The sequence below is a fragment of the Ctenopharyngodon idella genome, chromosome 20 (genome assembly GCF_019924925.1).
Source record: "Ctenopharyngodon idella isolate HZGC_01 chromosome 20, HZGC01, whole genome shotgun sequence".
NCBI classification, from domain to species: domain Eukaryota; kingdom Metazoa; phylum Chordata; class Actinopteri; order Cypriniformes; family Xenocyprididae; genus Ctenopharyngodon; species Ctenopharyngodon idella.
Genome location: NC_067239.1, coordinates 17,388,276 through 17,404,874, shown reverse-complemented (window position 1 = coordinate 17,404,874; position 16,599 = coordinate 17,388,276). Strand labels below are relative to the sequence as shown.

The 16,599-nt window shown below is 36.0% G+C and overlaps 2 protein-coding genes across 12 annotated transcripts; one reads left to right on the top strand and one right to left on the bottom strand.

Moving 5' to 3' along the window:
• Window positions 1-790: 790 nt before the first annotated feature.
• On the bottom strand, window positions 791-6,065 carry LOC127502657 (cytochrome P450 2J2-like). Of its 4 annotated transcripts, XM_051875742.1 has the most exons (10): window positions 5,906-6,051; window positions 5,490-5,602; window positions 4,508-4,670; window positions 4,271-4,420; window positions 3,242-3,402; window positions 2,909-3,085; window positions 2,589-2,730; window positions 2,213-2,400; window positions 1,268-1,409; window positions 791-1,119 (listed from the first exon to the last, which is right to left on the bottom strand). In XM_051875742.1, the coding sequence occupies exons 2-10, from the start codon at window positions 5,523-5,525 to the stop codon at window positions 944-946; spliced, it is 1,335 nt and encodes a 444-aa protein (XP_051731702.1). In that variant the 5' UTR covers window positions 5,526-5,602; window positions 5,906-6,051; the 3' UTR covers window positions 791-943. The 4 variants fall into 4 exon arrangements, with proteins under 4 accessions (XP_051731702.1, XP_051731700.1, XP_051731703.1 ...); XM_051875740.1 differs by having other exon boundaries at window positions 5,490-6,065; XM_051875743.1 differs by lacking the exons at window positions 5,490-5,602; window positions 5,906-6,051 and having other exon boundaries at window positions 4,271-4,395; window positions 4,508-4,640.
• A 303-nt stretch (window positions 6,066-6,368) lies between these two features.
• LOC127502659 (cytochrome P450 2J2-like) lies at window positions 6,369-16,073 on the top strand. 8 transcript variants are annotated; one of them, XM_051875777.1, is made up of 10 exons: window positions 6,369-6,524; window positions 6,628-6,731; window positions 6,857-7,019; window positions 7,167-7,316; window positions 7,400-7,557; window positions 13,234-13,410; window positions 13,487-13,628; window positions 13,713-13,900; window positions 14,024-14,165; window positions 15,508-16,073. In XM_051875777.1, the coding sequence occupies exons 2-10, from the start codon at window positions 6,723-6,725 to the stop codon at window positions 15,681-15,683; spliced, it is 1,305 nt and encodes a 434-aa protein (XP_051731737.1). In that variant the 5' UTR covers window positions 6,369-6,524; window positions 6,628-6,722; the 3' UTR covers window positions 15,684-16,073. The 8 variants fall into 8 exon arrangements, with proteins under 8 accessions (XP_051731737.1, XP_051731732.1, XP_051731735.1 ...); XM_051875778.1 differs by having other exon boundaries at window positions 6,372-6,504; XM_051875772.1 differs by having other exon boundaries at window positions 6,369-6,731.
• Window positions 16,074-16,599: the final 526 nt, after the last annotated feature.

Genomic DNA, 16,599 nt, shown 5'->3' with positions numbered 1-16,599 from the left:
ACATGTTTACAAAATATATAACATTGTTCTAGTGGTTTTTGGATATTTGCATCTAAAAATATTACATATTGTGCCTTTAACTCGTGGGAACTTGATAAGTCGTGACCACGAGATCATTTCGTTAAAGTAACGACATCCTTATGTCGTGGCTACGAGATCCTATGTTGAGGGAACAAAAGCGTATTGTGTTTTATACAAAGCGAAAATAGCCTGCATTTGACCAAAATTACAGAATCATCAGCAAGCGGATCAAGATCTACTTTACTGCAGAATTTAGCTCCAACCCTGATCAAGCTAAACTGCATAAACTCTGCAGGAAAATGGACATTGTCTGTCTTATAGACGCAGAGGTTGCCATCTCCACTTTTATTAAGAATATCTCTGCTAGCCTGGTGTTTGGTGACCTTTGTCAGGATTTGGCTGCTTCTTAAAAACAAAGCTGCATTCCCAGTAAAGGCTGGAATACACTACATAAAAAAAAAAAAAAAAAACTCTGAACAGATTTTAATACAACAGTGCTGAGGAGGAGTCTAGTCTACAGGTCTCAGAATATTGGGACTAGGAAGGACACAACCTCACTAGAATGCAACCTTCCTAGCCTTTGTCTGCTAGTAGCCCAGGACATGTTTCACATGCAAAATATTAATAATACTTATATTTTTTATATTATAATATTTTAAAATATTATCAATTTAATAATCATTTATTCATTTTTATTATATTATTATTTTATTAGCTTTTTATCATTTAATCTTTTGATTGTGTGGTTTCAAGGGATAAATGAGAGACATTTTAAAAAGGTTACCAGCTTTATTTGTCTATAGAAGCTGCAGTTTTATTTGGTTATAGATCATTTTAAACAACCTCAGGTGAAGAAACAGTATAATTCTACTTTAAGAAAAATTTAAATGTGGTGCACTGATGTAAAATGTATATATATCAATCAACGAGGAGTGAAACTCATTCTAAATGGCTTTGGGGAAAGTGTCATTCCAAATTTAAAGTCCAAGCTTGTTTGAGTTCCCTCTGGAGGAGACAGAGTGAAGGACTGTAGAAAGGATGTGAAGAAGAGAAAGAGCTCCATACGGGCAAGCGATTCTCCTGGACAAGATCGTTTTCCTTGGGAGGAAGAAATAAAGACAGATATGTGTTTATACTTTACAGACAGTGGGTTGCTATTGTGAAAAATAAATCTCAAATCAAAAATTTGCAAAATTGTAAAATTTTATGTATGTCTTTTGTATAAACAGACAAAACACCTGCTTACCTACTGAAAAAGGAATAAAGGCTTCGGGTTTTTCAAACTCGCCTTTAGTGTTCAGAAAATTCTGTGGGTCAAATGAATGTGGAGTCTTCCACTTGGTCTGCTCAAACAGTACTGAGGTCAGGTTAGGAATGATCTGTGTACCCTTAATGTAGAGTAAAAAAGACAAATTGACATCATCTAAGGACCAACATAAACTATCCCATGATGCATATTATGCACTTTTAAACATATATTCTCATGGCAAGAACTGTATTACTACCAATTAATTAAGTTTTGGATAAATAAAACAAATACATTAAAACTACACAAGGGTCTGATATGGCAAATAATTGGTTGAAAAGTCAGCTTTTCAACAACTTAAAGGGTTAGTTCACCCAAAAATGAAATATCTGTCATTAAGGACCCTCATGTCATCCCAAGTCCATAAGATTGTTCATCTTCGGAACACAAATTAAGATATTTTTGATGAAATCTGAGGGTTTCTGATCCACACATATGCAGCAATGTCATTGCAACTTTTGAGGTCCAGAAAAGTATTAAGGGCATCATTAAAATAGTCAACGTGACTACAGTGGTTCGACCTTAATGTAATGAAGTGACGAGAATACTTTTTGTGTGCAAAAGCAAAACGAAAATAACTTTATTTAACAATTTTAACTGTTGTCATACACAGTTGACGTACTGAATGCAGTGCAGCGCTTCCGTGTTCTACGTTAGAACGGGGACTTATTATTTGTTTTTGTTCTGTGGTTCAGACACCCTCGGATTTCATCAAAAATGTCTTAATTTGTGTTCCGAAGATGAACAAAGGTTATACGGGTTTGGGACGACATGAGGGTAAGTACTTAATGACAGAAATTTCATTTTTGGGTGAACTAACCCTTTACAAAACAGAAATCGTGCCAATGTTATAAAGGTTTATACAAGTTTTGTCATTCATCTCACCTTTGGAATTAAATATCCTCCCAATATTGTGTCTTCATTAGTCATTCTTGGCACACTAAGGGGCACAACATTGCTCATTCTCTGGACTTCGTGGATAACGGCATCAGTGTATGGCATGTTGGGTCGGTCATCTATGTTGGGTCGACGCGACTGTCCAACAACTTTATCTATTTCTGCTTGGACCTTTTCTGAACATGTGAATGAGATATTTGATGCCAAAATTCCATAACATGCATCTAACATATTTAACTACAGAGGTAAATTATGTTAGTCTAATTAGCTTATGATCCTTAACAGCCTATGATGTGTCTGTATTTTGCATTTTTTCCAAGCATGGACAAAACTGAAATTACAGTTGACTTTTTAAGCATTTTACCTTGGATTTCTGGGTATTTCATCATGTATACAAAGGCCCACAGTAAAGTGGTAGATGTGGTCTCAGTTCCAGCCACAAATAAATCAAGTACAGCATATTGCAGACCCTCTTCATGAAATCCTGCTTCCAGATCATCTTTCCTCTATAAAGAAAAGAGACATTACAACCAACACAGGGTAGACATGACAGATAAAGCGAACACAAACTAAAAAGTGGAATATATTATGTTTACCAAATATGGTGTTTATTACCAAAAACATGATAGGCTTTAAAAACAGCCATATTTTCTTCAAAATGGCTGTGATAGAGAATAATAGTACCTTCTGGATCTCAGTAAGATAGCAGTCTATAAAATCTCTGGGTGAAGAGGGGTCCCAGTCTGCATAATGCTTGTCCACCTCTTCCCTAATAAAAGCACAAACTTGATGGAAGCAGGAAAACAGGTCTTTATGAGGTCCTGGGATGAGGTCCATTACACAAGGGAAAACACTGTAAAGCTATAATGGACAAGTAACAGGTCATCTTGGGCAGGCACCTTTATTTAGTTTTGAACTAGTGCACATTATCGCCACCTTTAGTGGCAATTCAGGAGTGCCAATGACAGACCAGCATATCTCCACCACATCTCATCATCGGAATGATCATTGTATTACCTGTATCCACAGGGAAGTTTGTAGCTTAAGGGCTTTAGACATCAGACTGAGCATGTTCAGAAACCTCTGGTCAGTGTACTCAAACCTCCTGCCAAACACCATGGAGCAGATGATGTTGGAGACAGCATTGTTAATAAAGTAATGAGGATCGAATGGCAGGCCTAACAAAATACAACAGGTGAAGCTGGTTTCAGTTTCAAACTAGATTTCGACATTTTTTTTTACTTTAGTTTTGCTATGCAAATACTAAGTTGTTGGCGCTAGTTGGTTGCTTGCTTGTCAAAGAAGTCCACCTGCAATTCTCTTTGGTTCCTACATCTTGTGTCCTTAACCCTCTGGTATTCCTCATTTAGGGGTCAAACTTCAGTCACAACCGACCAAAGAATATATATATATTTTGTATATGAATGTACTATATTTTCTTTCAATAATATTCTCTAATATTTAGTATTTTGAGGGGGTTTCATGGTATGAGACAATATTCACCTCTAAATTATGCAGTATTAAAAAAAAAATAGTAAAATATAGAATTTATAGAAATATAGACTCTCTCTTTTTATATATAATGGATTTAAATATATTTGCATTTGGATATAAATATTTAGACATTATCAAAGGCTACTTCATCATTGCTGATTTGTAGATTGTACCCCAAAAATTGTTTCCCATTCAATTTCTATGGAGGTTATTTTTGACTATGAAGATCACGTCTTATTTTTTGAAGACAATTTATCCTTTTCGAATCATAGCCACAATTTTTGTGTTCATATAAAAAGTGCCATGAAGTCACCTTCATCGTACCATTCAAAACGTAAACCACCAGAGGGTTATGTGTAATATTCAAGGTAAGAGGTTTATAACAATGATGCCTAAACGGTTTAAAAATGCTTAACAGTGAATTCATAGTAAGTTCATGAATATATATATGCAACACAAATGTAATGCAAAATTCTGATCTTAACAAACAAGCATAGTAAACCTAAATATAATAAGCCATGTTATGACTGCAATGCTGCTACTGTACTTTACCATTGGTATCCATGATGGTCTTGTGCAGAAATTGGTACTCTTCCATGATGATGAACTCCAGGCTTCTCTTTCCCACACCAAAGTATTTAAGAGTACTAAGAGTGAAGCGCCTCTGTTGCTTCCAGCTGTAGCCATTATTGAAGGTTACACCTGTTGCCAGACATTACACAATATGAAAGATGTGATATTTAGAGACAGAAAGTTATTTGAAGTCTTTTCCCCAACATTTATGTATACCTTGGCACTTGATTATTTTTTTGAGCACATCATTGGTTGGGCGGCCTGTGAAAATGTCTGCTTGATCAACAAGAGCTTTCTTGACCATGTTGTAGCTATTCACAACAACAGTGTTTAAGCTTCCCAGACGCAAGCTGAAAATGTTGCCATAGTGGTCTGACAACTGGAGGGAAACAAAAATTGAAAAAATATATAAATAAACAGGGTTACATCAGACCTTGTTTGAAATTATACAGACATTATACAGACTTCGAAATTACAACATTAACCCTCTGGTGTTGTTCGGTCATTTTAGACTGAAGAAAAAAAAATATTTTGAAATTTTAAAAATCGCTACTTCAATCTGCAAACTATAAATTAGACACTATGCAGAAAAAGTGCACAGCAATGAAGGGGTGACACTCTAAAATATCAAGAGTGCAAAATAGACACATTTTGATGTTATGTGTAACAAAATGTCTTTCTGTCTTTACAAAAAGTTGTCTTTGAGAATGTCTAACTATATATCCAAATCCGCAATTTAATAAAAATAAGTATTCATGTCTAAAAACAACTAGAGAATTTATAAGCCTTTTTATATAGAGATATAGGAATCTATTGGTTAAACCTTGGCATTACAGATGTTTTTTTACTCCTAGCAGATGACACTAATCTGCCTTCAATGGAATTGAAAATGGAATTTTAAAGGCATTGTCTCTATTTTAACATGAAATACTTTTTAATTGAAAATTAATAAAATATTAGATTATATAGCCTATTATATAAAATATATAAGGGTAAATATTATTATCAGTTTTTTGTATTATTTTAATGGTAACATTTTTATCATTACTATTGCATAAATATTAATCAGGACCATGAAAAAAAAAGGAAAAATATTATTGAACAAAAATATATTACACTGATTTTACTTTTGACCGCGAACAACACAAGTGTGATCCCTAAATGAACAATGCCAGAGGGTTAAGGCGCCGTAAATTACCTTAGTTAAATAAATATGAGGTTGTGTAACATCCATGTTAAAAACATTCCCAACACAGGGGAGAGGTGTGGGTCCGGGGGGATAGTTTCTTGGCTTCCTGTTTCTCAGCTGGTCTGAGATCAGAAGAAAAAGGATGAACAACAGTAGCACAATCCCTGCATCTGTCCAATGCACTGAGGTTAAAGACAACAAAATGTTCTCCAAAACCATTTTAACAACGCTTTTATCGCCTTTATCCTGCACTGTGAAACGTAACTGCGCTATTTTTTACGCTTTAAGTTGTTTACTTCCTGGTTTACTTTCGTTTACTACGACAAAAAAACATGGGCTGAAATAAACATTCAGAGAGAGCGAGCCTGTTCGTTTTAAAAAAAAAAAATTAAGGTAAACTAATCATTACATCCATGTACTTTTACCGAAGTCAAATCTCTCTTTTGAAGCGCGTGACTGATTTTCTGCCTGTAATGACCCCTAATGACTGACACTAGCGCGAGCAAATAGCATTATAGCGCGAGCTGTAAATGAAAAATTTTATTGGCTCGATCTACTCAACTAACACGCCCCTTTCTCTAAGCGAGTAGGTGTTTGGAGTCTGCAACAGGTAGGTCTACTGAATAAGACATGAAATTAATTAATAGCTTGATAGACGCCATTCCTAGCAAAACAAAATAGTAATAATAATAAAATGAATATATATATATATATATATATATATATGTGTGTGTGTGTGTGTTATATTTATGTTATATTTATGTTAATGTATCCCATGTTGTTCAGATTCTCTCAGCAAATCTCCATGTGTTCAGAGGATAACAACCGAGTAACAATCGTTTTTCAAAATTTGTAATCTCATTTCCTTTTAATGTTTACTTTTCTCAGCAGGGCCGTCCCAAGCATGGAGAGGGGTGTAATCGCCGTCTAAAGGGAGGGGCCTGGTGCGGTCCACCACCAGTTTCATCGTCCAAACGACGATCCTGTTTCAAGACCACCAAGCGTTTATACAGACTCCAAAACGGTGATATTCTTTGACAAAAGGAACGTGCCATTTTCTTTACCATCATGATCCTGCACTTTATATATCAATGCTTTGATTTTAAATGCTGGATCATTTTAAGTTTTGTTTTACTGCTTCTTGTAGATATTATCAAATATAGGAATCCATCCAGGTTCCCTCCAGGACCCTGGCCTCTACCATTTCTGGGAAATGTCTTCACCGAGATAGATTTTAAGAACATGGATAAGGTAGGAGCAAATTATGTTAAATGAATTGCATGTAAATAAATGTTTAATGTAATGGCATGTAATGAATTTGCATGTCTGTCGAATTATATTTTATTTTACTGTTTTTTTTATTTTTTTTATTTCAGTTGGCTGAAGTCTACGGGAAAGTGTTCAGCCTAAGAGTGGGCAGTGATAAATTGATAATCGTGTCTGGATATAAAATGGTAAAAGAGGCCCTCATTACACAGATTGACAGTTTCGTTGACCGTCCAAATGTCCCACTGTTTCATAAAGTTTTTAAGGGAATTGGTAAGTACACTGTCCATTATGACCTTTTTTTTTTTTTTTTTTTTAAAAAAGGCAACACTTTTCACTAGTCAATATTCATAACATTATTTGCTAATAAACAGTACTTGTTTAGTTATTGAAATCCTTTCGTTCATTCATATTATGAAGGTACGATACTGAGTAATGGATACCTGTGGCGGATGCATAGGAAGTTTGCTGTCTCCCATTTGCGGGCCTTTGGAGAGGGGAAGAAAAGTCTTGAGCTTAGGATCCAACAAGAGTGTGTCTACCTTTGTGATGCTTTTAGGGCAGAAAAGGGTATTATCTGAATTCTAAATTAATTTGGAAGAACTTGCCAAATAATTACCTATACTTATACATTACTGTTTTCTCTCAAATAGAACCTTTCAACCCCTTGGTTACCTTAAACAGTGCTGTTTCAAATATCATCTCCTGCTTGATATTTGGACAACGCTTTGACTATCATGATGAATGTTACCAAAGAATTCTGCGTCTTGACACTGAATGTGTTCAGTTAGCAGGTTCTCCGAGAGCACAGGTACTAATTCATGATAGCATCCTTAGACACTACTTTAATTTTCTAACTACCTAGTTAATTATAATTAAGTCTATTTTCATCACCCACTATATCATCTTTTACAGCTGTATAATGTGTGTCCTCGGCTCTTGGAATATTTACCTGGCCCCCACCAGACCATTTTTTCCAACTATAAGAAGATCACCGACTTCCTGAGAGGAGAAATCATTAAACATAGAGAGGACTGGGACCCTTTAAACCCACGTGACTTTATAGACAACTACCTGACTGAGATGGAAAAGGTACAGTAACTAAAGTGGGATTTTCTTTTATCATGCTTTTGAAATACTTTGTTTTGATATTGCCAACCTAAGACACTATTTTAAGAAGAGAGTGTCATGCCTGTGAAGAGTTAATGTGTGTAACGATGGGTCGGCAGAGCGGGGATCCATTTGCAAGCTTTATTAAGAACAGTATTTACACAGGTAGACAGGGGCAAAGGCAGGAACATAAACAAGGACAGGCAAGGGTCGAGGCAGGCAGCAGGCAAACAGTATCGAGTCACAGGCAGAGATCAGGGCAGGCGGCAAACAAACACAGTCCAGTACACAGGCAAGGATCAGGGCAGGCAGCAGAGAATCACAAAGAATAAACAGTCCAACGGAAACCAGGAAACAGTCCACAAGAAAACGCTTAGTAATGATCACCGGGGCAAATCAAGACTTCGCCATGAGGTGGTGAGTGTGTAAGTCCTTTATAGTCCAGGTAGTGTGCTAAGCTGTATGTGGCAACTGGTGATTGGTGTGGAGTGTGCATGTGATTGGCAAGGAGGATTATGGGAAATGGAGTCCAGGAACTGACAGGAACAGACAGTGATCGTGACAATGTGTATGCATATTTTTTGCACATTTTTATACTGATTCCCAATTTTTCCAGAAAAAGAGTGACCCTGAGGCTGGTTTTAACATAGAAGGGTTAGTGGTGACTTGTCTAGACCTGATTGAGGCCGGGACAGAGAGCGCAACTACAACATTGCGCTGGGGTCTGCTTTTTATGATCAAGTTCCCAGAAATACAGAGTGAGTGTACTTTTCTTTTTTTCAGAGCAGGAGTAATCATGGTTCTTCATTTAAAGCTTGCAGGACGGAAATTTAGACTGTGCAAAGAACTGTGCATATACAAAATTGTATATGTCATCTGCAAGTTAGCTTGGTAATGCATCAGGTCTAGCATCTTTCATGATTGAGCTACAATATACAAGTAATACTAATAAATCACGAACCACAGTGGGTATTTCGTGCAGCTGTTAAAATAAAGTAACATTTGTAGAATAATTATGAACTTTAATGAAACGATATCAGAACATTCCGACAAAGAATACATAATCATAGAATATTTGTTTACATTTCAAGCTTTCTATAGACATATTTCTTATCGTGACTGAGGCAGGTTCATTTTTGTGACACGCAGTTCATGGAGACCGAGACGGCAGAAAGCGCATTCTGTATGTTTTCTTTATTTTACAAAAGCACAAAGTTTTGTTGTTATTGTGAGTGTGCATAAATAAAAGTAGACCTTTTACAGTTTTGAATGATGTCTTACTCTCATCTGTATGACCAAAAACGACTAATATTTTAAGTTCTTTCCAAGTCAACATGCCGGTGTTTATTGAACGCTAATTCAACATGACAGAATAAAACACGATTTTAGAACAATGCGTAGCGCCACTTGGCTTGGTGTGCCAAAACACTTATTTATAAACTTCAGTATTTCATACAAAACAATCACAAAATGCTTTGTGACATGTTGAAAAGCCGTGCATGGATTAAGGCCACTGGAACTTAAACGTAACTTAAACGCGCTGCATGTGTCATCTCTCATCACAATAGCGGAAGCGCTGACAGTTCTGATTTTACTGTTTTTAAACGTGCATATCTTAGATAAGATAATGTATATATTTATTTTATGTATTTTATATGGTCTGTTGTTGAAGTAGCAATGATTACTGTTGAGGGGGGATACATTTTATCCCCACTGGGGATACAAATAATTCAGCAGAAGCAGGGATATTTAGTCCTGCCTGGTAAATCCTGCTTATATTTCCCTTTCAGCAAATGTCCAGGCAGAGATAGACAAGGTGATTGGACAGTCACGTCAACCCTGCTTGGCTGACAGAGTTAATATGCCCTACACTGATGCTGTTATCCATGAGATTCAAAGATTTGGGAATGTTGTTCCACTGGGATTCCCTAAACAAGCTGTTAAAGACACAATATTAGGGGGATACTTCATTCCTAAGGTATGAATTCTTTTCTCTTTAGGGGTCCTGTCTAGAATAGTAAAGTTTTCATTCTCTCTTTATTAGGGCACCTCTGTGACAACAAACCTGTCTTCAGTCCTGCATGATCCAAACGAATGGGAAACCCCAGACACCTTTAACCCAGGACACTTCCTGGATGAAAATGGCCAGTTTCGGAAGAGAGATGCCTTCTTGCCATTTTCAGCAGGTAATGTTTTGTAAACACACCACCTGATATATCTTCTCAAAAAGTTATATGATTGTATTTAATTCTTTTCATTGACTTTGGGTCAGTATTAAATATATTGTTTACAGGTAAGAGAGCATGTTTGGGAGAGCCGCTGGCTCGTCAGGAGCTCTTCCTGTTCTTCACCTCTCTGCTGCAGCAATTCACCATCTCCAAATGTCCAGGAGAGGAACCCAGTTTGGAGGGCGAGATATGGTTTACATATGCTCCTGCTCCCTTCCGCATGTGTGTGTCCTCACGTTAGAGTGTGTATATGTTTCTTGCACCGATGAATAGAAAGCCATGTATCAAATAATACCTTATTTTTATATTTGCATTATGACTTAAGGACAGGTTCGGTTTTAAGTGTTTTTTCACCCTGATTATTTTCCAAGCACAACCTACATATGCTATAATTTTAACAAGAAACAACAACAAATTAAAAGTCAAGAAAATCTGACACAAAGCATGTTTACAAGTATCTGTTATGGTAGAATATCTACTCAGTTGCATGATAATTATATGAATTCTATACATACTCAAGAAAATTACTTTGTTCAGAGTAGAATTTTAACATGAGCATATATTGAATAAAAAACTTTTTTTTTTTTTTAAATGTAGGCACACCTGTATCTACCAACATGTAAGTTACTGTTTGTTACCAAGAACAGTTACCAAGATACTGGTATCTTTGTTACCAATGCTGTATCTTCACAATGTTTTAATGCTTATAGCTATTTGTTCTGATGTGTAAATGTATGTAATAGATCAACATATCTAATGTATTAATAAAAAATAGTATAGCCTACTGTGTAAATTATTTACTAAGTGTTATTTTGATGTTTATATAAATCAAAACTAACCATTTCTCATTTGGAAAACCATTTGTCAAAAATATCTCTGCTACATGCAGAACAGATAGATAGATAGATAGATAGATAGATGGATGGATGGATGTTGTTCTGTTCCTAATAATTATTAAGCAGACTGGACATGTATATGACTAGTTTCAAGTTGATAATTGTTCTGATTCCCGTTTGAACTCTAGTGAACTTGTGATGATTGTACACATTCATATGTACCATATGAAAGATAAATAGCCAAATTATATTACTAAATGTGAATGTGCAATTAAAGGTGCACAAAAAACATTATTTACATAAGAAGTTATGTGTGTGTGTGTGTGTGTGTGTGTATATATATATATATATATTGCCTATGTGTTTGTATTATCTCATGTTCATATCTTTACATTTTTAACATTTGGCCTACTCTTGATAAACTTGTGTTCATAGGTGTCTCATTCCCTGTTCTTCCTGGAATCTGGAGTGCCTTGTGTAATATCCCTTTACTCCTCCCCTCAAATCAATTTCCCAGTCCTGTACAAAAGTACTTGTACCATAAGCATTTACAAACCACAGAGCTCAAACAAGACAAAGGGAACCTGCCATTTCCCCTACCACCATGAACCTCCACTTCATATTTGACAGCTTTGATTTTAAAAGCTGGATCATTTTATTTGTTGTATTTCTGCTCATTGCTGATATAATGAAAAATAAGAATCCTTCTAATTTCCCCCCGGGACCCTGGCCTCTGCCATTCCTGGGAACTATCTTCACTAAGATGGATTTTAGGACCATGCATAAGGTAGGAGCTTAACTTTTTTAGTTTTTAATTTGCATGTCTGACAATTTACATTCGTTTTAGCATTGAATTCATTGGTAACACTTTACAATACGGGTGCACTAATATGCATTAGTTCATGCTTAACTAATGCACAGATAACCATGTTTTAATGTATGACTCATTAAGAACTAAACCATTAATTAATGATTACTGCATCAGCAACTAATAAAGTTTCTATATGATTAATAGATTAAGTAATATATGAATTGTTATTAATTAAATGTGTCATAATGTAGTAATTCCTTAATAACATATTTTATTAACTAATAGTGTAAGTTAATGTGTTAATTACCACAATGGGTTGAAGCCATGTACTTCAACTTCCAGCTGTCTGCTTTAATTAATCATTAACTAATGGTTTGAAAATGTATCATTATGGTAATTAACACATTAACTTACACTTTTAGTTAATAAAATATGTTATTAAGGAATTACTACATTATGACACATTTAATTAATATCAATTCATATATTACTTAATCTATTAATCGTATAGAAATGTTATTAGTTGCTGATGCAGTAATCATTAATTAATGGTTTAGTTCTTCATGAGTCATACATTAAAACATGATTATCTGTGCATTAGTTAAGCATGAATTAATGCATATTAGTGCACCTGTATTGTAAAGTGTTACCAATAAGATAAATATTTTGAATTTCAGTTGGCTGAAGTCTACGGGAAGGTGTTCAGCCTAAGAATAGGGAGTGAGAAATTGATAATCGTATCTGGATATAAAACTGTAAAGGAGGCCCTCATTACTCTGAACGACAGTTTCATTGACCGTCCAAATGTCCCACTGTTTCATAAAGTTTATAAAGGAATTGGTAAGTAAACTGACCATAATGAATAAAACCATTTTTTATTCTCAAATGGAGTTTGATTTCTTAATGATAATCAAACTTTCATCTTTATGTGTCATTATGTAGGTTTAACAATGAGTAATGGATACCTGTGGCGGATGCATAGGAGGTTTGTTGCCTTCCATTTGCGGACCTTTGGAGAGGGGAAGAAAGTCCTTGAGCACAGCATCCAGCAAGAGTGTGTCTACCTTTGTGAAGCTTTTAAGGAAGAAAAGGGTATGGTCTCTAAATGTCTCATCAACTGGAGAGTTTTAGTTCACTTAGGCAAAGAAGGATGAAAACAATTTGCCAGTTTGATTAATATTCATGCTTTCTCCCAAACAGGACCTTTCAACCCTATGGCCATCTTACACGGTGCTGTCTCAAATACCGTTGCCTGTTTGACATTTGGACAACGCTTTGACTATCATGATGAATGTTACCAAAGAATTCTGTGTCTTGACAATGAATGTGTTCAGTTAGCAGGTTCTCCGAGAGCACAGGTACTGATTCATGATAGCATATAGTTAATTCACTGTGAGTTAGAATATTAAAGTAGTGTCTAACTTCTATTAATATTCTAACTCACAGCAAATTAATTATAATTAGAAATCTGTATTCATCACCCCATATATCATCTTTTACAGCTGTATAATGTGTGTCCTCGGCTCTTGGAATATTTACCTGGCCCCCACCAGACCTTTTTTTCCAACTATAAGAAGATCCTAGACTTCCTGAGAGGAGAAATCATTAAACATAGAGAGGACTGGGACCCTTTAAACCCACGTGACATTATAGACAACTACCTGACTGAGATGGAAAAGGTAACTAAAGTGGTATTTTTTATTATTTTTATTTTTTAATTAAAATTTTAAATAATTCAATACTTTTTCCCCCCAGAAAAAGAGTGACCCTGAGGCTGGTTTTAACATAGAAGGGTTAGTGATATCTTGCCTAGACATGATTGAGGCCGGGACAGAGACCGGTGCTACTACATTACGCTGGGGTCTGCTTTTTATGATCAAATTTCCTGAAATACAGGGTTAGTGTGGTTTTAGTTTTTATTTACTGGTTAAAGTACCTACAAATGTCCCCACTTTAGGACTAACTTGTATTTCCCATTCAGAAAAGGTCCAGGCAGAGATAGACAAGGTGATTGGACAGTCACGTCAACCCTGCTTGGCTGACAGAGTTAATATGCCCTACACTGATGCTGTTATCCATGAGATTCAAAGATTTGGGGATGTTGTTCCACTGGGATTCCCTAAACATGCTGTTAAAGACACAATATTAGCAGGGTACTTCATTCCTAAGGTATCTATTCTATTCTATTCTAGAAAATAATCTGATGTTGGCATAAAATTCTTAAGAGATTCAGTCATTGTTTCTGTACTGGATGCTGCACAAATGCAATAGTTTTCATTCTCTCTTTATTAGGGCACCTCTGTGACAACAAACCTGTCTTCAGTCCTGCATGATCCAAACGAATGGGAAACCCCAGACACCTTTAACCCAGGACACTTCCTGGATGAAAATGGGCAGTTTCGGAAGAGAGATGCCTTCTTGCCATTTTCAGCAGGTAATGTTTTGTAAACACACCGCCTGATATATCTTCTCAAAAAGTGATATGCTTGTATTTATCTTTTGGACTTCTGGTATTAAATACATAAGAGCATGACAAGCACACACTAATTATTAGTGGTTAAACGGATCGTTGTTGATCCGTGATCCGTACGGACCAAGCCCCACGGTTCGGGACGCATGTGATTCGTGGATCAATTGCAAGTTTAACCGCAATAGAGTGAAAGGTTATCATTTGCACGTGTTTTGTCTTGCTAGTTTACACATTAAATAGATATAAAACCATTCCAGCGCTAGAACAGGCAAAAGAGGATTTAATTCGGTATCGCACGCCACGCTGTTATCGGTGCACACAGACGCACATATATACAAGGCTCGCGCGCACAGAGAGAGAGAGAGAGAGAGAGAGAGAGAGAGAGAGAGAGAGAGAGAGAGAGAGAGAGAGAGAGAGAGGCGCGTTTCTGATAGCTCGCAAACTCCAAATTGATTTCTCTTTCGCGTCCTCAGTGCACTTGGATGGACACATATGTTAGTCTCGGCAAGTATTCTCGTAAACACATTCGGTTATGTCTTAATTGAACGAGGTGAGAATTCGGATGTGTGCGTGCATGGGCGTGCATCTTACTCTTAAAGTGATAGCAACCTATAAATACTTGCTGTTGTCTGTCATGTAAATCAAACAACATAACACAGCTTTAACAAAGATTAATCTATATTAAATTTATACAGTGAACAGTGTCATTTTACATTTAATAATTACATTTCCGTACACGAAAATTAATACTACAGTTAGACCTTATACTTTATTTGTAACTTGATGTTGTATTTATCTATGCTTGTAATTGGTGTACAGTATTTGTTCTTTTTACAGTCTGTTTACTTGCCTTTAATAAAGTATTAGTCAGGCTAGTAGTTTCTGCTGTGGTATCGGAGTAGTTAAAGTGGGCTAAGTAATAAATGCAAAGTTACCCCCCAACCCCCTTTTTTTTTTTTTTGTGCTGATCCGAAAAATGATCTGATCCGTGACTTAATAACAATTGTTTTTGTTTGACATTACAATGCTACATGTGAGAGAGGATGTTTTTATTATGAACTGATTCACTAGGATGAATGCTGAAGTCTTACAATGCTACATACAGTGAGAGTTGAGCGTTTTGGTGAGCATTATTGTCAGACATTTGGGCTTATTGTTATACTTGTATACTCATCAAAGCTTGTTACTGGAAAAGCTACAGTACTTTGAAAACAGCTGAACTGTCACGCTAGTGACCCTAGTGAAATATTTTTTTGTCAATGCTACAATATGAAGTGTAACCTTGCCTTATGGCATTTGTTTACAGGCAAGAGAGCGTGTGTGGGAGAGCCGCTGGCTCGTAATGTGCTCTTCCTGTTCTTCACCTCCCTGCTGCAGCAATTCACCATCTCTAAATGTCCAGGAGAGGAACCCAGTTTGAAGGGCGAGATATGGTTCACATATGCTCCTGCTCCCTTCCGCATATGTGTGTCCTCACGTTAGAACAAAACAATGCTATTAAAATAAGACATAAAGTATGTTTTCTGATATGTGTTTCTGGCTGAACATCAACTGTAACTATACCACTTAGTTATACTTTATGCTACCATAATCTCCAGATTTTATTTTTAGCGCAAACAGTAGAGCATTGGGCTAGCAATGTCAAGGTCATGGGTTCCATTCCCAGGGAATGCATGAACTGATACGTGTATACCTTAGTCTCTTTAGATAAAAGCATTTGCCAAATACATAAATGTCAAATGTTGAATAGCAGACTTGTTTTTGATGTATAATTGTTCATGTATCAATACATGTATTAATGCATTGTGTAAATGATTTACATTAGTATAGCTATTCATATTTGTCATGTAAATAAACTGCACCTGAGTTGAACATTTGTCACATAAAAATATCTCTTTTTCATATAAAAAGATAGATGAATAGAATTGTTTCAGACAAAAAAATATTATTTGAGTTATACCGAGTGAAGAAATGTTTCACAGACTCATTACTAAACAACAGCTGAGGTATTATGTAACATTGGGGCCCCAGACCCATGAGAGGCCTCTTCCTGTTGAACCCTGAAACACTTTGGGTGTACAGACTACACACAGCAGACACACACTCCCTTTTAGATTCAGTGTGTACTTGTTTTTTTTTTTTAGGATAAATGCCCCCTCTCTGACTAGTGTGAGGGAGGTCCACATTCTTTTGTCCCCTTTTTAATGGGTTTGTTTGTTCAATCAACTAAATTGTAAATTTAATGGATTGTATTAATTTTATGCAATGTTAAAAAAAAGTGTGATAAGTAAAGTTTACACTTAAAAACCTCTCATACTGTGAAAATGGAGCAGCACATATTAGGCCTACAGTACATTTCTGTAGAGAATAAGAGGAAAAGAGCAAAACAAGGGTGTCT